A 23,636-nucleotide genomic window follows, 5' to 3' on the forward strand; every position below is an offset into this window, starting at 1 on the left:
AGGGTTGGCTGCTGGATCTGGCTCACCGCTGTTCGGGTCACTCCGCCGCCTGCGTAGTTGGTCCAGGTGTCTCCGCCATACTCGACCGTCTTCTAATTGGATCCGGTAGGACCTTGGACCGGTGATAGCCACAATCCGCCCTGGCACCCACAATGGCTCTCCTGCATAGTTCCTTGCGAAGACTGGGTCCTGCAAGGCAAAGTCTCGCACCTGGCTGTCAGAACCCAAAGGGGTATCAGGACAGTAGTGGGGATGCAGCCTGTCAAGAGTGGTTCTTAAACGTCTCCCCATTAACAGTTCAGCCGGGGATTTGTTAGTACTAGTGCATGGGGTTGTATGCTGGCTGAGGAGGAAACGGGATAACTTGGAATGCCAGTCTTCCTGACCGAATCTGGCTAGTGCCTCCTTGGCCGATCTGACGGCTCTCTCTGCCATCCCATTACTAGCAGGGTGAAAGGGGGCCGTGAGGACGTGTCGGATGCCCAGGTTCGTGACATACCTGCTAAATTCGCAGGACGAGAACTGCGGCCCGTTGTCAAAGACTATCGTGTCCGGGAGTCCATGAGTCACAAAAAGTCTGGTCAGGGCTTTGACAACTGCCTGCGTGGTGGTCGTGGGGAGCAAGGCAACGTCAATCCATTTAGAATATGAATCCACGACCACCAAGAAAGTCTTGCCATGGACCGGACCGGCCAGGTCGATGTGTAACCGTGACCAGGGGGCATTGGCACTTTCCCACTTTGTGGGTGAGGCTGCAGGTGGGGCTGCTCTGGATTCCGGACAGGGTTGACAGGAGCTTACCCACTCTGCGATCTGATCGTCCATCCCGGGCCACCATACGTAACTGCGAGCCAACGCCTTCATTCGCACGATACCCGGATGGCCCTCGTGCAGCACCTTCAATATGGGTACGCGAAGGGTGGATGGAACAACGACTCTGGTACCCCACAGCAGGCATCCCTGGAGTTTTGATAGTTCCTGTTGATGTGTTTTAAATGGGACAAAATCAACTGAACATTTTGTTTCCGGCCACCCCCTTCCCACCCAGTCCAGAACCTGGGCGATTAGTCTATCTTTCTTGGAGTGTGCCGCAATGTCATCAGCAGTTACAGGTAGCTTAAGTTCGTTGACTTCGAAGATCGCGTGCACCGGAGCTGGGTCTTCAACCGGGGTCGGTAAAGGGCAGCGGCTGAGAGCATCTGCGTGGCTTAAAGTCTCACCGGGGCGATGGACCAGCTTGAACGAATAGGCCGCCAAAAACAATGTCCATCTGGTCATCCTGGGGGACAGAACTTGTGGAGTTTGCCTGTCTCCCGATAAAAGTCCCAAGAGTGGCTTGTGGTCTGTAATGAGTTCAAAATGGTGGCCAAAAAGGAATTCGTGAAATTTTTTGACTGCCGCTACTGCAGCCAGAGCCTCCTTGTCAATCTGGCTGTAGTTTCTTTCAGTTATGGAAAGGGTCCTGGAGAAGAAGGCAACTGGCGCTTCTGTGCCATTGGGGAGTCTGTGACTAAGGACAGCTCCTATCCCGAAGGGGGATGCGTCAGCGGCCAAAACCAAGGGTAGGCGTTGGTTGAATTGAATTAAAACGGCATCGGAGGTGAGCAGAGATTTGACCGCTTTAAATGCAAAAGACTCCTTGGGGTCCCAGTGCCACGGAGCGTCTTTATCTAACAACCTGTGTAAAGGTTCAGTGACTGAAGCTTTGTGTGGTAAGAATGAGGCGTAGAAATTTAATAAACCCAGGAAGGCTTGCAGTTCCGTTTTATTATTTGGCATGGGTGCCTCGTGGATGGCTTTTACTTTTGACTCCAGTGGGTGGATGCCTGAGGCGTCAAGTCTATATCCTAAAAAGTCCACCTGTTTAGTGGCGATGGTGCACTTCTCCTGTTTGAGTTTGAGACCATGCTGTCTAAACTTCTCCAATACTGCTCTTACCCTCTGGAGGAGCTGGGGCCTGTCCTTAGCTGAGACCAAAATATCATCAAAATAGGGGACTACTCCTGGAAGACCTTGGAGGATTCTTTCCATTAGTGACTGAAAAATCCCCGGGGCCACGCTAACGCCAAATTGGAGGCGCTTGCACCTAAATGCCCCTCTGTGTGTTACAATTGTTTGTAAGTCTGCGGTGTGGCTGTTGACAGGGAACTGTTGATATGCCTGCGACATGTCTAGCTTGGCAAAAATTGTGCCGGGCTCAAAAGTGTGCAATAGGTGCTGGATAACTGGAACGGGGTATGTGCTAACCTGGAGATAACGGTTAAGTGTCGTCTTGTAATCAGCACAAATTCTCAAACTACCGTCCTTTTTAAGTGGGGTGACTATGGGGGTCTCCCACTTGGCGAAATCTGTGGGCTCAATTACCCCTTGCTCGAGAAGTTTGTCTAGTTCCGCATCCAATTTGGGGCGGATGGCGAAGGGTACCCTATGGAATTTCAGGCGGACAGGGACTGCCTGGGGGTCTACAGAAAAAGAGATGGGTGTGCCATTGTAGCAACCCAGCTCGCTACTGAAAACGTCGGAATAGTCAGAGAACAATGTGTCTACATCAGAAGTTGAGACAGCATGGATTCCTGTGACATTGAGGCCGAGAGAGGGGAACCAATCTAATCCCAAGAGACTAGGGAGGGTACCATCAACCACCACTAAAGGCAAATGGCCTTTGAAGGTTTGGAATTTAACAAGGAACTTGCCTTTCCCGAGGACAGGGATGTTCTTGCCTTGATAGTCTCTCAGCGTGAGGTGGCACTTTTGTAGCTGTTTTCGGGTCAGTCTGGGTTGAATCCTTTTCAGCGTCTCCCAGGAGATGATTGAGAGCGCTGAACCGGTGTCCACCTCCATGGTACAAGGTTTACCTTCTAGGGAGAGAGAGAGTTTAATCTTATTAGGAGTTGGGGAAGTGTGGTTGGCGTGGTAACACGTGTAACAGTCTTCTACTTGCCTTTGGAGGCTAGGAGATGAGGGAAACTTCTGGGATGGAGCTCGTGCTGCCTGGCAGACTCTTGCAAGGTGACCTTTCTTGTGGCAGTTAAGGCAGCTGGCGTTTCTAAATCTGCAAGATGCCCGGGAATGGGAACCCCCGCAGGTCATGCACAAAGGAATCTGTTGCGGGCCACTGCTGTTTCTCTGTCTCACTCCTACCTGGGGCTGTCTCAGTTGTCTTAGGCGATGGACATCCGCGGTTTCAGAGGGGTCAGCTTCGCTCATCACTTCCTCCGAGTGGACGGTGGAAGTGCCAGGCTTTGGTGCGGTGCCTTGAATCTCGGCCGCGGACTGCACAGATAGCTCAGCGGCTAGGGCTTCCTCCACCGCTTGGGAAAGACTTAGATCTTTCCTGGCTAGTAGGCATCATTGGAGTGTCTGATCTCTTACCCCGCAGACGAGTTGGTCAAGAAGCATGTCGTCTAGGTAGTTCTTGAACTTGCATTGAAGCGCGGCTGTCCTCAGGGCTGCCATGTACTGGTTGATGGACTCCCCTTCGGCTTGCTTCCTCATCCGGAATGCAAAACGCCTAGCGATCTGGGAAGGTTTGGGAGAATAATGGTTAGAGAGTGTTTCCTGTATTTCGGTCCACAGAACGTTTCTGATCTCACGTGGTGCGAAGAGTGCGGTGGCGGTGTCGAAAACCTCAGCGCTGCAGTAGCTTAGGAAGTACGACTTCTTTCTGTGTTCTGCAGCATCAGCCAGGCCAATGGCATCCAGGAAATGATTGAAGTTCTTGTAGGAGTCCCATTTTTCCTCACTGGACTTAAATGGTGGGAATGCCTGATTGGCATTCATTTTGGGACCCTCAGCCTCTTAGTGGGGTAGGCTGTCTCTCTGGGTGGTCGTGGCCCTTGGGTTTACGCAGTTTCGAGCGCTGGCGGCTGCGGCTGCAACGCCCGAGACTCACTCCGTGAGCTACAACCTCGTGAAGGCAGTTTAAATTTCGCGCCCTCCGAGTGCAATGGCGGCGGTGGCTAACAGCGCCGAAAATAGCTTCAATGACTTCAGCTCAGTGCTTCGCTAGCTTGATTTGAATTCAAACGGCAGCGGTTTGAATTACGCGCTCTTTTGCGAGCGGGGCGGCTGAGGCTGTCAGCGCCGTGACTTTCAGCTCCGAACACAGCGGTTTTGAATTACGCGCTCCTTTGCGAGCGGGGCGGCTGAGGCTGTCAGCGCCGTGACTTTCAGCTCCGAAACGCAGCGGTTTGAGCTCGAGCTCTCTGTGAGCGAGGCAACTACGACCCAGATGCTGTGGCTTCAGTTCTTTTGCCTTTGGTGCTTCTGGTTAGCCTGTAGTGATCCCACCCTCGTCGCCAGTGTTGTAGAGCGAAGGGACAAACGAGGCCAAGACCAGAGCATACAAGTAAAGGCTTTATTCAGGGGAATAAAGGGTTGTTGTGCCTGCCCGCTAACAAGGCAGACTGCTGGAGAACAACAATGGCTGGCTCCGTCCGGCAGCTGGCTTTTATAGCCGATTGTCAAACGGAGCCAACCAATGGGAGCTGCTGATGCTCCCGCCTAAAGTGCGGACCTGGTTGGGAACTCCAACCAGTTCCAAGGACATAACAATTTCCACCATAGATCTTTTGAAATACTGTTGGAATGTAATTTGATCATATAGATTTTGGCATGTTATTGCAGGAACCCGTGTCTAAACAGTTGTGATTTTTTCCCTTAAATTTCCATACTGAAATAGTATCATGATTTCAGCAGTTTCTGACAAACTATTTTGCTTGATAATACACAAATTACCACAAAAATAAGCAGAAATCCTGTAAATACTTAAAGGAGTTACATACAGTACATACAGTACTGTAGAGTGGTTACCTCTGAAAACATGCATAAAGTTTCAACCAATTAATTTATCATCAGTTAATTTAAAGGCAGAAATGTACAATATTTGATGTACGATATTTAAGTAATTCAGTGGGCAAATTTATTTTAGAATGGTGATAGTTTAATCACAGTTTGATTCCAGGGTGTCTTGCACTAAACTTGGGTTTTGTTTACCTGTCTGGCAAACTCTTTTTGATTGTCTTTTTTGGCTATTTTCTACAGAATGAATATGAACTCTACATGGTGATCCTGCTGGATTCTTTGCCTGCAATGCAATACGGAGTAATGCTATTTTTAATGTAAATTTATGCCTACTGCAGGAACTCTTGTTGTAAAAGGATTACTTTTTATGGTTTTGTGGTAGTATGTAATGGATGACTTATTGCAGTGATGGCGAATCTTTTTGTTGTGGTGTGCCGAAAGCGTGTGCTTGCTGGCACCCACAATGCAACCCTGCCCCCCTGTGCATGCATGCACAACACCCCCACCGCCCCCTTACCTGCACTGCACATGTGTGTGCCTTCCAGCTGATTTTTGGCCCATTTGAGGCCTTTTCGGCCTCCCAGAGGGTTGAGGGAAGCCTCTGTAGCCTTTAGAGGTTGAAAACCGGGCCTGTTTCATCACTTCTGGTTTTGTCAGAAGGCCCATTTTTCAGCCTCCCAGAGACTGCGGAGTCTTCCCTTGAGCCTCTGGGAGGCCAAAAAAGGCCCTAAATGGACCGAAAATCAGCTGGGAGGCGTGCGCATACGCAATGCAGGTAAGTTTGGCTGGGACTTGCATGCCCACACAAATGGCTCTCTGTGCCACCTGTGCACACGTGCCATAGGTTCACCATCATGGACTTATTGTCACAAATCATGTCCTAGATGTCCCTGGTTTTAGAGACCATATCACTCAAGCATTTCTTATTTTATTTTCATCTTTGATCTGGGATTTCTTTCTATGTCTAATAGATTCTGTTTATTCGTACATTTGCCTTTCAGTGTCCAGCTGAAGAAGCTGAACAGTTTGCACAAATTTGGACTATCATTAGTGAGGGAATCAATTTGTTGGAACTGCTCTCTTTAGAGGGACACTTTCATGCAAATTCAACAGGCTAATTGTTGGACTTCTTCCTTGAAATTTACTAAGTGGAGAAAACATTCTTCCTCACTGCTTAAAGAACAGTCCTCTCATCTGCTTCATCTTTCAGTTTAGTTTATATCTTGCTCTGTTGTATTTCAAGATGTTCTGCATTTGTAATTAGTCTTGAAAAATGTGCAGCAGCCTTTTCTTACTCTCTCTCTCTCTCTCTCTCACTCTCCATACATGCACACAGGCACAGCACAGCTAACATATTTGTCTCCATAAATAATAACAGGTATTAGACTATCTTTCTTCCAGGCTCTTGTACACCTTCTACACTTTCTGTTAAGAAAACCCCTCTCAGTGCTTCGTGCCATGACTATGTATGTGAGAGTTTCCATATAAGGGGAAAATGCTCCTTTATTCATTCATTCAGGCTTGATAGTCCTTTCACAGCATTGTAGACATTACACTTTTCAATAGTGCTCATTCATTTCATAGTGAACTATAGTGAAGGACCAGGGAGACATGATAGCAGTCTTCCAATATTTGAGGGGCTGCCACAGAGAGGAAGGGGTCAATCTACTTTCTAAAGTGCCTGTAGGCCGGACAAGGAATAAAGGATGGAAACTGAACAAGGAGACATTTAACCTGGAAATAAGGATAAACTTTCTGACAGTGAGAACAATCAACGAATGGAACAGCTTGCCCTCAGAAGTTGTGGGAGCGCCATCACTTGAGACCTTCAGGAAGAGATTAGACTGCCATTTGTCAGAAATGTTATAGGGTCTCCTGGTTGGACTAGATGACCTATAAGGTCCCTTCCAACTCTGATTATCTGTTATCTGTTATATTAAACACTCAAATTATGTACAACAAATGAGAACTTATTCTATCTGTGTGAAAATATAATGTAAACAATATTATTGTTTTCCATGACAAATGATCAAAAATTTTTGTTATGTTTTTACATGATAGCTTTATATAAGCATTGTGCCATTTACATTCTTCCATCAAAATGAAAAGAAAGTTGTACTGTGGTGTTGGGGAAGTAGTAATCAAGATGTCCTTGAGTAGCAAATCCCAAGATTCGTTCATTGCCTTTACAGACGAAAAGTAAGGACTGGCCATCAGCATTATCTATAGTGTTGATCTATGGATTCTCCGGTTTGGTTGTAAACTAAATCTTAGTTCTTGGTAGGAAAGATGTAAGATGTCCAATTAAGAAAAATGCATAAGTTGGCTTTGCTACAAGTATTAGCTTTCTTTATTATTTAAATGTTTCATTTGCTTTCTTTCTTGGGGTGTGTGTGTGTAACAAAATAGACCTTGCAAGAGCAAGTCAAAGGCATGAAGAAAAGAATGGTGATGACTCATGAAGTAGAAGAGAGCAGACAGACAATACAGGACCTTGTGCAGAAAAGCAAATTGGCTTTAGCAAGAAATGAAGAGTGAGTTGTGTAAATGTGCAACATTTATATTGGGAAAATGAGCAGCCAGAATTTTGAAATGGATTTTTCAAAATGGATCCTTCTAAAGAACTTCACATAATGCACAGTATTATTTTTACAGCCAAGAAAATATGCCTAATTTGTTGTTCAGATTGATTTGTTATAAGTTACTCACTTATAACAATCTTTTTAGAAATCAATACATTTTATCGCTTTCCAGCTATGAATTGCACGGGACACTTTTCCTTCTTAAGCTGTATCCAATTCAGGGGGCTTTAAATAGCCTGTGAGCAGATTACAGTAGGAGCCCTGTGTATAGTAGGAGCCCTGGTGGCATAGTGGTTAGAATGCAATATTGCAAGCTAACTGCCACAGCCTGAAGTTCAATCCTAACTCAAATCCTTCCAAGAAAAATAGGATGAGGTTGGTAAAATGAGGGCCCAGATGATTGGGAGCAATATGTTGACATTGTAAACCATTCACTATGCAATGGTACATATACATTGATAAAAAAAATGAATACAAACTAAAAATAACACAAAAAGAAAAATAGAATATGTAGAAAGAAAGGAGAAAAAAGAGAAGACACATAAGAATATAATAAAGAAAAAGAAATGAAATCATTAAAGAAGTAACTTCCCACTTTCTTAAAATGTAAAAATAGTATTAGCAACTTATCATATTTTCTTAAAATACTACATATGGTCTCTTCTTCCCATATCCTATCTCTTATCTAAACAAATCCTTAAAGCTTAATTGTTCAGCCCCGGTCAGCAAAAGTTCATTGAGAGTTGCAAGAGATAACATTATATTTATTTTACACTTGATCAAATAAACCAATTTTATATTCCTTCCTTTTATTTTACCAACCTTGATCTTTAGGTCCCTTCAAAGAATGCCCTAGAACTTGACTCTCCCCACATTGTCCCTTTTTACAAAATTAATCAGAGCTTTAACAAGCTTCATTTGTAAACTTAATGTAAGAAAATTATCCAGGCCACTCTCTTGGTATCTCTTTTAATTATTGAGATGTCAACTGGTCTCTATTTTTAATGTCCAGTGCAGCATCTTTTCCCATATCATTCATTTCCCGAGATGCACATTTAATTCTATATATAAAAAACAACCTCACATCAAAAAGGTGTGCTCTTCGTTCAGAACCTCTCATCACCTCATTCATTCTGTCATATTAAGCAATTAAGTCATGTGTTTAGATTTATGTTCATTCCTTTGCCATATGTATATTTGGACCAACTTATGCTTAAAGTGCATACTTTAAACAGACCTTTTTCTAAGCAGATAATGACAGTTTGCCATTGACATTTGTATTTGGGTTTTTGAAGATATGGACTGTATACCCTTCCTTCCTTCCTTCCTTCCTTCCTTCCTTCCTTCCTTCCTTCCTTCCTTCCTTCCTTCCTTCCTTCCTTCCCTTCCAAGTTCAAATTATATCTTTCACACAGCATTTGCCAGGCAGCCAAGTGCACCATGACATAAACATATGCTTCTCAGCACGGTGCCACGGATGCCAATCTATCCATGCGCCCATCCTTTATTGTCTATCATACTCTATATTATCTTAATTCTTTTAAAGTTCAATGTGTGGCTGCTATATTTGAACATATTTATTTTCTAACAATGCCTCTGGACCCAGTCTATGGATTGAGGACATATTACAGGGACATGTACTTCAAGCCTACTTTTTTTGTTTGGAAGACACCTTTCTGCCGAGAAAAAAAAAGGGGAGAGTAATTGCATGCAAATCAGAGCCAATTCTTGCATTGTTAGCAGACTTAGTAATGGTATTTCCTAAAGTCAGCTCTTTCCCTTCTTCACTGGGTGGAAAAATCATGCAACTTGCTTGGGTTTAATAAGGGGTTTCTCTCTCCCTTTTTTTTTCTATTTTAGACTTAGAAATAAATTGGAAATTGAACTTTGGATGAGCCAGACCAACAAAAGAGCAGCAGGTAAGGAATAAGACTGCATGGAATGAGGATCTGATCACACACACACACACACACACACACACACACACACCTTGTCCTTCCCCCTCCGACATGCACCACATTGACTGCCCTTGTCAGCAGGTCATATAATGTCTCCAGACAAACCCTTCAGTCAAAATTCTTGTCCTCTCGTTCTTGTCTGCACCTGCAGAAAAGGAAGAAGATGGTAAAGTACAGGTAGAAGCAACTTCTATGGCCCATGCTGAGCTGCTGACATCTCTGAGGTGCCAAATCATTATGAAATGTGAGGAAATTCAAGCAATTGAGAAAGAAATTAAAAACACAATGACTTTCAGTGGCATTATAAATATTAAACAAAAGACTGTGAAAGAATTAGAGGTAAGGCATGAAGTTTTTAAAAAAATGTTTTATTGGTTTTTAAGACAAACATAGACAAACAAAACATAAAAACATCAAGCCATCATCCATATATATACATACAGTGTGTCAGTTGGTTTAAAAATTGTTTTGTGCTTCCATTTCGTAGTCTTCAATTACAATTACATTGTATATATTCTCATATTTTCAATCAAATATTAAATACATTAATATTGTTTTATATACTTTTTATACTTTTATTCATTCATGTTTTATGAAATAATCCATATTTTACTTAATTAGTTTTATGACAGTTCATATTATTATCACAAATCTATTCTACAATCATTCTGTAAATATAATAAAAAAAATACATCTTTATATATTTATTATTTTCTAAGAATCTACATATTTCATTACCATGTTTTATTGTCTAACCATTGATAGAATAGATCCCAAATTTTATAAAATTGTTTATCATCTTGTTCTCTGATTTCAAATGTCAATCTACTCATTTCAGCACATTCCAATATTTTCTTAATGATTTCCTCCTATAATGGTATTTTTTCATTTTTCCAGTTTTTAGCAAATACAATCCTAGCCACTGTTAATACATTTACAATCAGGTATTTCAATTCTTTACTATATATTTCAGGTAAAATTCCCAATAAAAATATCTCTGGTTTCAAGTCTATTCAAGTCTTCAAGCTTTTTTGTCATTTTTTCCAACCACGTGTGGATTTTAGTCCAATATTTTTTGGCATCCGCACAAATCCACCACATATGGTAATATGAGCCAGGTATCTGATGACATTTCCAACATTTTTCAGATTTATTCTTGAACATTCTTGCTATTCTTGTTGGGGGAAAATCATCTTATACACATTTTCTTTATATGCTGTTGACATTGTCATTTTATAATTTTGAGACCACAGTTTTTGCCTTTTCCCTAGATCAATTCCATATCCAAAATTCTTCCCCCAAGCAATCATAGTTTCTTTAACTTGTTCTTCTTCTAGTTTAATTTCTAATAAATATCCATACAATTTTTTAATCACCTTTTCATCAGTACCTGTCAAAATCTTATCTAAGTCCGTCAGTATTTCATACAAACCTTCTGTTTTAGAATCTTTATCATACCTTGAATGTATTTATGCATATGAAAACCAATTCATCTTTATACCTTGTTCCTCTAATTTTTGCATAGATTTAAGTTCACCCTTTTCATTCAATATTTCACCATATCTAACTGTTTGTTCCTTTTTATATATCATAGGATAAGAAAATGCTTCAATAGTCAATAGCCAGATTGGAATTTTCAAATAACATTGCCTTTTAGTCTTCTCCCAGTTTAACCACAGAGACTCCCATATATAATATCTTCTAAAATACCCCTGTGTTTTAGTTCCTTTATACCATAAAAAAGCCTGCCACCCCAACAACAGATCATGTCCTTCTAATCTCAACAATCTAGTATTTCTTAATGTTATCCATTCCTTAACCCACATCAAGTTTGTAGCTTGGTAATACAATTCCCAATTAGGCAAACCAAATCCTCCTCTTGTTCTAGCATCTTGCAAAAGTTTTAACTTTATTCTTGCTTTCTTACCTTGCCATATAAATTTCAACATAGTTTTATTTAAATCTTCAAAATAGTCTTTTCCAAGCCTAATTGGAATTGTTTGAAACAAATATAAAATTCTGGGTAATATATTCATCTTGATTGTTGATATTCTCCCTATTAATGACAGTTGTAAATTTTCCCATTTCACCAAATCTAGTGCTATCTGCTGTTTAAGTTTTGTTAGGGATACAACCTAGCAGAATCTGCACGGCAGTCAGGCAGGCAGGCAAAATATGTGAGATGGACGTTTTTGTAGCTTACACTCAGTAAAACAGATACACCGTGCTAGTTAAATAGTTTATTCCAGTAAGAGTTATAGCATAGTCAAACAGTCCATGTATCATTCACTAGTTCAGTCCGTCCAGGGATTATTCAGTTGCAAATTCCAGTGTCGAAAAGAGAGGTCAGTAAACTTACAAATATCAGTCCAGGAATATATCTCCTCGCAGTAGAGATATGAAGAAGTCACACCTCCTTTCTTCCTCCAGCAATTCAGCAGTAGGGAAACACGCAGTTAACAAACCATCAATCCATCAAAACAGTCAGGAATCATCAGCAAGTCGTCAGGTTCTCTTTGCTCCCTCTTATGGCAGTTCAACACCGCACCCAAAATTACATGCTTTGCAGTTTAAAGTGACACACACTTAAACTTACAATCATAGCTTATATATATTATTTTACCCAAACTACGTTAGGTAACCTATGTTATTCCTAACAAGTTTGATATAATTTTTCTCTTTTAGTGTACTGCGTCTTGCTGTCAAGTATATCCCAAAGTACTTGATCTTATTCGTGACCTGAATTTTCAATAGGTCTGCCAGTTCTTCCTTTTGTCCTGATATCATATTCTTTGTCAAGATCTTTGTCTTATTTTTATTTATTTTCAAACCAGCCACCATTCCACATGTCTCTATCTTTTGTATCAATTTTGATGCTGTTTCTAGTGGGTCTTCTAGAATAAAAACCAAATCATCTGCAAATGCTTGCAACTTAAATTCTTCCTTTTTAATTTTCATCCCTTTTATATTCTTTTCATCTCTAATATTTCTATTTAGCACTTTCAAAGTTAACACAAACAACAGAGGTGATAGCGGGCACCCTTGTCTTGTTCCTTTTCTTATATCAATAGAGTCTGTCAGTTCTCCCTCCATCATTACCTTTGCTGTTTGGTTATGATATATAGCTTCTATTGCTTGAATAAATTTTTTACCAAAACCCATCTGTTCCAGCTGTAATAACATGAATCGCCAATTCACATTATCAAATGCCTTCTGTGCATCTAAAAATATCAAAGCCATTTGTTTTTCAGGGTGTGCCTTGTAGTATTACAAAGTGTCCAAGATTACTCTCATATTGTCTTTAATTTGTCTCTTTGGCAGAAATCCATTTTGATCAGGATGGATAAAATTATTTAAGTATTTTTCAAATCTTTCTGCCAATATTGAAGCAAAAATTTTATAATCTGCGTTTAGTAAGGAAATAGGTCTATAGTTCTTGGTTTGTAATGGATCAGCCACCTCTTTTGGGACAAGTATAATATAAGCTTCCGACCATGATTTCTTCTTCTTTAACATAACTTCATTCATAACTTCTAGCAATGGAAAGTTCAACGATTCTTGCAGTGTTTTATAAAATTCTGCTGGAAGTCCATCTGGGCCTGGTGCCTTTTCATTGTTTTGCTTCTTAAGTGCTTCAGTTAACTCCATCATCATATTGCTTTCTAACATTGTTTTAATCTCTTTAGGTATCTGGGGTAGATAAGCATTCTGTAAGTACTGTTTAACTCTTTCCTCATCAATATTCTCTTGTGTGTATAGTTTCCCATAACAGTCTCATATAATTTCCTTCTTCTCTTTACTACCATAGCAGACTTGGCCTTGGTCATCTGTTAATTGCAATATTTCCCTTGATTCTTTCTCCTTTCTAAATTTATATGCTAACCTTCCCCCTGGTTTATTTGCATCTTCAAAATCGTTCTGTTTTGCACCTCTGATTTTCTGTGCTAGTTCTTCTTTTTCTATTAGTCCCATTTTATGTTTAATTATATCCATTTTTAACTTAATGTCCTTTTTCCGTGGCATTTTCTGTAGCTCTTTTTCAAGTCCTTTATACTCATCCTCTAATGCCTTAGAGGCATTAGAGGCATTCATGATATTTCTTTTCCTTGTATAGTCTATTATCAAGCCTCTGGCATATAAGGCATGAAGTTTAAGTTCAGTGATTAGAAATAAGATGCTCCAGGGCTTTGAAACTACCATCTACTGATAAAGGAGATAATTTGTAGCTCAGGGTTGAAATGAAGATCCTTGGTGCTGCAAGAAAACAGCCAGGCGCAGAGAGCACCTAGGACCCCTCATGCTATCATCTCTTCCAGGTCTAACAATTAGCCACAATTTCTGTTTACAAGAAAAGTCTGTCCAGGTAAGTCTGAGGTTCACACATTCCCACCATTTCTTATTCTCTCCTTCTTTAGGTGTAGTTCCATTCTTAACTAGCCACAGCTCAGTTTTAAAAATAATAAATTATTTATATTATCCTTGTGCAGAAGCAGGCCATTATCACCTTTTCATCATGCCTTTTCTCCTGTAGATCAATACAAAATCCATAAAGGTTCCTTTAGGTGAGATTAGGTATATCCCTGTTAATGTTCTGTATGTCCCCCAAGAGCAGGCTATGTCATCTGGCCTGGGGATCCCAGGGGATTGGTGATTGAGATGGGTCCACCATTGTGATCCACATTCTGTCCTTTGTAGGTTTTATATTTTAAGAATGACTCTTATTTTTTTGATAATGATTTTTTTATATATTGGTTATTTTATCTTATATAAATATAAATGTGATAAAGAAACAAGCAAATAAATAAATATATCTCTCACATGGAAATGACGGTTTAGATATAGCTAAGCAAATCACTCCAAAGATGATTGTTGTAAACAAGCATCTAAACTAGGGAACTGTGGGTAACTTCACAAAATCTCTGACTTCTTAGGAAAAGGCTCAGATAATTTTTTTTTAAAGCACAAGCTATGGTGATCGTAAGGTGGAACTAGATACCACATCATCCAATTTCTGCTGCCTTAAATGCACTCTACCAAAGTGCTCCCTTATTGAAGAGAATGGCACTGTTATTTTTATTCTTAGACTCTAATATAATATTAAACTATATTTGATAAAAGATTGATAATTATTTACTGATGAAAATATATAGTGAGATAATTTAGAAATCCCGTGTTCATGGCTTTTGCAGGCAGAAGCAAGCAAACTCGAGGCCTCAAACAAGTTTCTAAAAATGCAAATAAGGGTAAGTTTACAGAGTGGTACTTCAGAGGTCTTGACCCTGCAAAAATAGATATGACCTATTTGGGGCCTGATTTATAGGTGAAGTTGAGAAGATCTTTCCAGAAAGTAACAACAGAATCTGCTCTGATTGAAAAGAAACAGTATGCAAAGATGATGGCAACACAGTAATGGAATAGTGGAGGTATAATATGAAGCTGCCCCTCTGAATTGGTCATTCTTATAGATTACCCTAAGGTCATTTGGAGCTAGTGTTGGCAATTTTAGATCATGATGCACTTTGGGGATTGTTAGGTTCCAGCTTTAGGTTACAGGAATTCACTGGTGAAAGCAACTATGTTTGGAAGAGTTTGCTGTAAAAGGAAAGCAGTCTGTGGCTGGACATCATCACATCTGACTCCAGCCAGAGCACAGAAAAACTTCAAGAAGCAGTACAAGATTGGAAGATATGGAGAGACACCCATTTGTCCTCCTTTCCAATTGTCCATATCCTTCTTTGTTTGTTTAAATACCTGGTAACCCTGTTCATGGATAATATCAGTCTTTGATATTGATAACAATATCAGTCTTTGATAACAGTCTTTGATATTGATAACAATATCAGTCTTTGAATCCTGAAGACTGTGATTGTCATTGCTGCTCGTGTCTTTTAGGAAATATATGTCATCTTTGTTGCTCATGTCTTTTAGGAAATGTGGAGTCCACTTTGAACATGCCTAGATTCCAGATGAATATGACACAGGATCAAAACTGGCTTGATTTATTTATTTAGTATATGGCGCATGTTTACCCAGGATCACTGAGGTGGCTGCCTGCCTCTGTGAAAGGAATTTTTTAGTGCAGTGTTATCTTTACCTGCAGGATGCCTGAATGCTGGTAGACATTCATGGGAGGCTCCTTTCCTCTCCTTGCATGGTTTATTCGCTCACGGGAATCAAACTGCTGAGCTGCTGACCTCAGTAGTGTGCAAGCCCAGTGTCTTATCACTGAGCCACCGCAGCCCCCCCCCCTCCGGCTTGATGAGATGAGAGGGAAGGGAGGGGAAGAAATTAGAGTTGGAGACAAGTCCTTGGAAACAAATTGTTCCCAAACTTCCTTTTTGCACATTACTAAATTTGCTTTGACATGATGGAAATAAATTGGTATGCAGTGAAGGAAAAAGAGTAGTTCAGTTTTTTTTTAATTCTATCTGAGAGGGGTTGGATTGAGAAGGAGTGGCCCAAAGTCACCTAGCTGTTTCATGGCTAAGGCAGGACTAGAACTCACAATCTGCCACTTTCTAGCCTGGTGCCTTAACCACAAAACCAAACAGACTTTCTCTTTTTTAATAATCTGAGAATAAATATGGCCTGCCACCAACTTTTATTTACTTTTCACATTTCTAAACCACCCATCTCCCTCAAAGAGGGACTCAATAAAACATCAAAAATATAAAAACAGTATATTAAAAATTAAAATGTTAGAATTAAAATTCAAGAATATGTTTATTTTGCCCTGCAGGTTATTATGGGCATCCTAGATATAAGATCTGGGGATAAACAGGTCTGCTTTGTGCTGCCTGCCTGCTCTTCACTAACAGTGCATATTTTTTTTACTGTATTTCCAATGGTGGTTGCAAGGAGTCTGAAGGGTACTAAGAATGGCACCTGTTAGGCATGACTGAAGATGCCTGAGATAATAAATATGATGCATTTTATAGCTTTGTAATGCAAAATGTAATAATCAGATCTTGAACTGTTTTGTGTGACAGGAGGCTGAATATAGTATCAGAGCAGCGCTAAGAAGGCAGAAGTTTAATAAAACACACCAGGGGTAAGTCTGAAGGTTTTAATGGAAGCCAGATAAGGTTTAAATTATATTGGAATTTATTGGCCATCCTTGGCATTTACCCCTATTCCCAGAGCTAACAATTGGATCCATGTAATTTGGAACAAACAGTAGAAAACAGTCCTGCATATATCATGACGACATTTTCTTTATCTCTGCTTAAACAAGAGGTTGTGCTCATCGGAAATAGAATGAAGGCTTTTCCATATGAAAATACTGCTTCCAAAATAATATTTATTATTTTTACACCCCCCCAACACCCCCATACCACAGGTCCTTTTTCACCATATAATTTAAAAATTAGTACTAATTTACAGAAGTAAGTGCCTTGCTGGCTCTTGGCTACAGGCAAGAAACTAAGGCTATGTAGAATCAAACATTTGGAGGGCACAAGATTGTCTTCCCCTGTTATACACATATAAGTACTCAATGGATTTTTTTATTAAGCAGATGTGCTTAGGATTGTGGTAGTGGTGTTACTTACGTTCTAAATAACCACATTGCTATGTATATACTCAAGGCAGGGCTGTAATGATCTCACCACTTAGTGCTATGAAGACTAAACTTGATTTTGAAAAATCATATGAACTAATATGGACTTTTGAAAGTTTTTATATAGTTTTAATAGCCACGCTTATAAATTGTTCAGCAATAGTTCTATGATAGTTTTTGATAAATGATGTGAAGCTCTGATGATGAGTTGATGATACATCACCAATAGTGCTTTGAACATGAACTAATTCCCATTGGTAATTACTAATTAACACAGGAATAATTATTAATGACAAATTTCCATTAGTAGTTATTATTGCTCAGCCAATGGAAGGATTTTCCAGGGTGAAGAAAAACATATGTTATTGTCCATTGTACCATGGAAAGGGACATGCATATAAAAACAAGAGGAAGCCTAAGAGGATAGGGTCAGCTTGCATTCCTGCAAGAAGAATGAAAATAAGTATGATGAGAATGCAAAAAACACCAAAACCAAGCTACTTTATCCATTAAAGATATGCCATTTAGTTTAAAACTTCAGAACTATTGCTATCCAAAAATTATTAAAAGTAATAATCAAGTCATTTAGTTACAGATAATTAGTCGTAGAGCCTGCTAATAATTACAAGTAATTAGCCCTGGGACAATTCAAGAAATGCCCTTATTAAAGGTTTTTAAAAGATGCACTAAACTTCTAAGAGAATGTTCTGGTTTGCTCCCAGTAAAGTACATATTTGCATTGTTTTAAATAAAATGAAGAGGTGAGAATATTTGCACAAGATAGCTCATACGTGAGAATGCTCTCAAATTTTGTTCTCCTTATATTGTGATGAATGTTTCAGAAGTTTGTGAAGTATTTGTGAAGCTTCAGCAGTATTTCTCAGCAACTTTCAGACCTGCAGGCTTCCAACTCCCAGCATCTATTAGCTAGCATGCTGGCAGAAGAATTCTGGAAGTTGGAGTCCACACATTTTAAAGATATCAAGGTTGAGAAACACTGCTGTACCCCAGGGTCTCCAACCTTGGCAACGCTGGCTGAGGAATTCTGGAAGTTGAAGTCCACAAGTCTTAAAGTTGCCAAGGTTGGAGACCCCTGCTCCTCACTAACAGATGAATAACTCTGAAAGCCAGGTAGAAGGGAGACTCCACATCCATCTTGGAAGCAGAACTATGGTTAGTGTCCTGTTGTATGTAGTCAGAATTGCCATGTCAGTTAGCCCTGGCTATTCTTCAGTGTCTTTGAATGATATTAATGACCAGCAGGAAAGAAATTAACAGTGCATCTATTCTACCCCAAAGCTACAATTTCTTAAGCGCTATTACAATTTTCACTGACTGGAGCACACAATATAAGGCTCATTCCTTCTGAGTTCTGAAATACTCAATGGTTTTATGGTTTTTCTCCAAGTGTCTTAAATATATTTATTTTTTAATATGGACTATATTGGGATTTTTAAAATTTTACTTTCTGGATCAAACATACAAAACATATGACTAAAATATAGGAAGAACAGTTGCAGGAACTGGGCATGGCTAGTCTAGTGAAAAGAAAGACCAGGGGTGACAGGATAGCAACATTCCAATAATTGAGGGGCTGTGACAGAGAGGAAGGTGTCAAGCTATTTTACAAAGCATCTGAAGGCCAAACAAGGAACAATGGATGTAAACTGATCAAGGAGAGGTTCAACCTAGAAATAGGGAGAAATTTTCTGACAGTGAGAACAATCAATCAATGGAACAGCTTGCCTTCAGAGGTTGTGGGTGCTTCATCACTGGAGGCTTTCAAGAAGAGACTGGACTGCCACTTGTCGAAAATGTTATAGGGTCTCCTGCTTGAGTAGGGGTTTGGATTAGATGACCTACAAGGTCCCTTCCAACTCTGTTATTCTGTTATTCAAGATCGTTCCAAATGGTGAATGAAAAATCTGCATAAAAATGAAATACAATCAAATAAAATAATGAAATATTATAACATTGTAGATGGCAAAGTCCACACAGGGAAAAGCAAGTGAACAAGAGTGAATGTATTCACAATGAAACAAACATTTTTTTCTATATTTTTCCCATGTGTTGATTCCCCCTACCCAATTTGCTGTCTGTCAAATCCCACTTTTTCCAAACTTCAGACTACCAAACTTAATTTGGATTTAAGAAAAATCTGTGATAGATAAGGAATAGGGTGAATGCTTGTACAGAATCCACATACACAGACTATGACTAAAAACCTGTATCTTCCCTTGAACCATTTAGAATAGATTTCCCTGCAGGAAGATGTCTACTAAGAAATAAAGGCTTGTCAACAGGAATCTGCAGTAAATAAAAATAATGGCAAACCATCAAACCAAGTATTTTTAATTATTTCTGTAATATGCCATCTTCATTGGAATATCAGCCATGATTTAATTAGTGTTTAATTATTAATCATTTTGAAGAGAAAAGACAGTGGGTGGTATTTTTCAGATAAAGGTAAAGGTTCCCTTCACACATACGTGCTAGCCGTTTTCCGTCTCTAGGGGGTGGTGCTCATCTCTGTTACAAAGTCGAAGAGCCAGTGTTGTCCGAAGACGTCTCTGTGGTCATGTGGGTGGCATGACTAAAAGCGAAGGCGCACAGAACGCTGTTACCTTCTCACCAAAGTGGTCCCTATTTTTCTACTTGCATTTTTACATGCTTTCGAACTGCTAGGTTGGGACAAGTAATGGGAGCTCATTCCATTATGTGGTGCTAGGGATTCGAACCACCAAACTGCTGACCTTTCTGATCAACAAGCTCAGTATCTTATCCACTGAGCCACCGCGTCCCTTATTTTTCAGATATGTGGATATAAAGAAAGGGGAATAATGGAATTGGTAACTATGCCAGACTGATTCTTTCCTGATGTAGCTATATTGCTTGGGATGATAACACTGCTTCCATCAGAAGAGAAACCAATTGGGGATGATAACTGTCAAATACTTCCAATAATAAGCATTAGTTATAAGTATGCCTTTCCCTTACTGTATTGCTCTTATTTGTAGGCATTTGTGGGAGTTAGTGAAGGACTTCTTGCAACCTCCTGGAGAAGATATCCTGCGAAGCACATTTGGATTATTTTCTCAGACATCCTTACATCTTTGATTTAATTTGTAAGGCACAAATGCTCCTATGGAAAAATGGATGGTGTAAGAACTGCATTAAACCATGCTATTCACATAAAACAAAGAGCAAGTGGGAAGATGGCCAGAAGATAGAAATCTGAGATCTCTACCTATCAAGAGGTCACTAAATGAAGAAGGCTGCCGTAGAATTTTTGTTGCATTCTACCCTAGAAATAGAGTGATTGCTAGTAACAGTTCTGACTGTGATTCTACCATCCTATTTGGTCTAATGATTGCTCATGTATGTTCGCCATTGTCATAAATACTTGAAAAGTATAAATATTTCTCTTTAAGAAGTCACATGACTGACAGACCAAAACTATGAACTTTACTGAGACTTTTCAACATTTTTCAATGGAGGCAATAAGAAAGAAAATGCAATATTCAGTGTTAAGAATTCATCCTCCTCCTTCTTCCGCTGTTCTTAATACTTTTCACCTGTTTGTTGATTGTGTAATTGTCATTTCATAATGTGGTACATATTCTTGCAGTAGATGTTTCCAATAATTATCTATTCAATTGCATTTGTGTGGGTTAGTGTTTGTTAGATTTATTATGAGCAATCTTGATTTATGGAAATGTATATATAGAATATATAATTGGAATTAGCATACAATTATACACTATGCACTTAATCTTTCAACAGCTGCAGAGAACCATTGTATTAATAATCCTAGTAGTATTATTGGGAAAAGGGTATTGTCAGAAAAATGAAGTTCTTTAGTTCACTGGTAGGGCCTATAGCCATATATGTTCCATCTTACTTTTGCAATCCTTAGAGGCCCTTCACTTTTCCAGAATGAGTATGGCTAAAACTGTAGTTATTTGAGGAGGTTAAGAGTTTCAGTCTGTTCCCAAAAGAGCCTTCAATTCTATCCCAATCAGCCTGCTTTTTCCATGGAGGAGTAAAAGCCCATTAAATCTACCCACTCCCCTTCACCAAAAAATGAAAAATTGGGCTTTGCTTATTTCAATTATGTTCTGATAGCACCAGCCATAGAGGCCCTTGAAGGCTACATAATTTCTTCTTTAAAAATTGTCCCTCTTACTAAAGGAAATTCCCCATTGTTGGTTCACTTCAAAAGCAGCTTCTGTCCTTCAGAACCTTTTGCTCCAATTTAATTTGAGTTAATAACTCCAAAGATTGCAGCAGCAATGAGTTATTTGTGTCCACATGTAACCCTAATGAAAAAAACCAACAGTATGAAATATGGGGAAAGCAATAACCATTACTAAATTTGATCTCTTGCATTGTTAGTGCTATCATTTTGTTTTGGGGCATTTTTGGGTGGTGGTGGTGGTGGTTGTAGGGCTGTCCTTTCAATAAGGTTGACATTTTCTCAGTGACAACTCTTTGATATACAGACAATAAAAATATAAAGATTAATTTTCTGTGTTACAATCTAGTTATAGCTCATGGTACTGAATATGCAGATTATAACTCTGATATGCTAAGTTGGCTATGATTTGTACAGTGCTGATAGATTTTCCATGAATAGTGGGTGGGTGGGGAATTAGTGAGAAGTACTGGAAATGACAGGCCTTCCAAGAAATCATAGAGGAAAAAAGATATGAGACAAGCAATTTACAGTTTATTTCAGATTAGCTGCTTCCTTAGGAATCAGTTCTTTGTTGGTGATTATTTCCATAGGTTTACTCATGAAACATTTTGATTTCTAGTATCATTACAGTTCTGTTGTTATATAGGCTAAAAGGATCTCTACTTTATGACTTCAATGCAAAAAGCATTTCATATACATGGAATGTAATTCAGTTTATTGAGGAGGACTGACATACTGATTCCTTCTGCAAAACTCCATTTGGCTGCTGTAGGTGAGGATTAATCAGTTAATCAATCAATCACGTAATTCTTCAGAAAGAAGGAAAACCACAAGGAATTTCTTGATTACTCAGAGGCTCTGATGCAATGATAGCAAAGTGGGTGCCAATAGGATAAACCTCAGAGATCACAAGGGAGAACTCAGACTGTACTACGACTATCTGAACTCATTTCACAGTTGAAAACACTTTAAAATTAACATTACTCCCCACAGTGCTCTGGACTAGTCAATGTTTATCTGCTCTTATGGGTGCCCTGGCATCTTGACTATAAGCAATTATACTTACCAACATTTCTACTTGCAATTCAATCTGTGGAAGAAGCACATGCACAGCTGACCCTTGCTTATCATAGATTCAAACTCTTTGAAGACCAGTGCAAAGCTCAGAAGACTGAAACAATATGTTATTGTGCACTATCTCTCCAACAACCTTAAAAATAGTTGGAATTGTCTCCCAAGGCTGTGGGGGATCCAGGGACAAAGGAGCAGAGGATTTTGTTCCAAGATTCCAACTATCTCCAAGGAATAGGTAACTTCTCTGCTTAGACCTTGCATTAAAGTTTAATTTATTTTGCCTGTCTGTGTTTGTAGCCTTATTGACCCTCATTCTTCCTACGTTCTGTGTAACTTCAAACTGTTTTCCAATTTTTAAATGCTTCATATTAACTTAGGAGCTGAAAATCAATCTCATTGATTATAGCAAGCCAGAACCATCTCATAAAATGCCTGGAATGCTATGTGTTTTGTATAAATGAAGATTCATATATATATATAGATATAGATATGTATGTGTATATATATTGAGTTTATCCCTTGTGCATGTGTGTGTGTGTGAGAGAGAGAGAGAGGGGGGAGGGAGGGAGAGAGGGAGAGGGAGAGAGAGAGGGAGAGGGAGAGAGAGAGAGAGAGATGTATGTCTCTTTTGAATTGGTTTTTCTCTCAGTGGAGGAAAGAAATGCTGAAATGTTTATTTTCTGTCTTCTGCACAGTAGTGGATTTTTAAGCTGTGCAGATGCAGATAGATAAATGCAACAAGACGTCCATAACAAAGTACATTTATTGGTTCATCAGGTATCCTCATAACTCACATTAGTGATGAAGTTCTTCTTTAATTACCAATCCTTTGCATATCTGCCTTGTATTAAAAGATGGTTATCTCCTAACCCATCTCATAGCGATAGAAAGCAGCTGCCATGAATTAGGAAATTCAGGCAAAAGTCAGGAAAAACTCCCCCAACTCATCAAGGGTCAATTTAGTGACCAATCAGGATTACAGAAGTGGCTACATGACATGAACTACATTTCCCAGGATACCTTTAACTACATTTACCATGATGCATTCCCTTAAGGGGATAGCTCATAATTCCTAAGTAACTATCCAATTCCCATAGACTGGCTGGGACAGCACAGTTTAGCTATAGAGCTGTATGCTGCAAGATTCAGAAGTTGAATTACAGAAATTTTATTTTCCCCAGTTTCATCTCCCTTTCGTCAGAAGAGCAACATGGTTTATGGAAGCCCTATCTGTCACACAGTCTAATTTAAATCTAATTTGGTGCTTAAACTCTTGCTTTATGAATAAAATGTGAGAACGAAAATGAAACAAATAATGTAAGAATTTACTATTAAAGCAATGTATAAAATGACTGTCAGTTAATAAAGAATGATTGCTGGCAATACATGGCAAAGCTAATAGAAGCTGTTACCAGTTTTCAAATATATAGTGTAAGGTACAGTTTGGATTTGGTTTACACTTG

At 39.4% G+C, this 23,636-nt stretch overlaps 1 protein-coding gene across 2 annotated transcripts in view; it reads left to right on the forward strand.

The window, feature by feature from the left end:
* The window catches only part of C1H6orf118 (chromosome 1 C6orf118 homolog), a 29,965-nt gene extending 7,632 nt beyond the window's left edge, over positions 1-22,333 (forward strand). Inside the window, exons 4-10 of one of the 2 annotated variants that reach the window (XM_026705283.2) lie at positions 5,044-5,103; positions 7,213-7,337; positions 9,246-9,304; positions 9,495-9,682; positions 14,533-14,586; positions 16,333-16,394; positions 19,919-22,333. In XM_026705283.2, the coding sequence (XP_026561068.1) occupies positions 5,044-5,103; positions 7,213-7,337; positions 9,246-9,304; positions 9,495-9,682; positions 14,533-14,586; positions 16,333-16,394; positions 19,919-20,018 (648 nt within the window). In that variant the 3' untranslated portion in view covers positions 20,019-22,333. The remainder of the gene's footprint in view (positions 1-5,043; positions 5,104-7,212; positions 7,338-9,245; positions 9,305-9,494; positions 9,683-14,532; positions 14,587-16,332; positions 16,395-19,918) is intronic. The other variant, XM_087938540.1, reaches the window with a different exon arrangement.
* Positions 22,334-23,636: the final 1,303 nt, after the last annotated feature.

Source organism: Pseudonaja textilis, chromosome 1 (assembly GCF_049901715.1).
Source record: "Pseudonaja textilis isolate UNSWEBS1 chromosome 1, rPseTex1.2, whole genome shotgun sequence".
In the NCBI taxonomy this organism is placed as follows: Eukaryota; Metazoa; Chordata; class Lepidosauria; order Squamata; family Elapidae; genus Pseudonaja; species Pseudonaja textilis.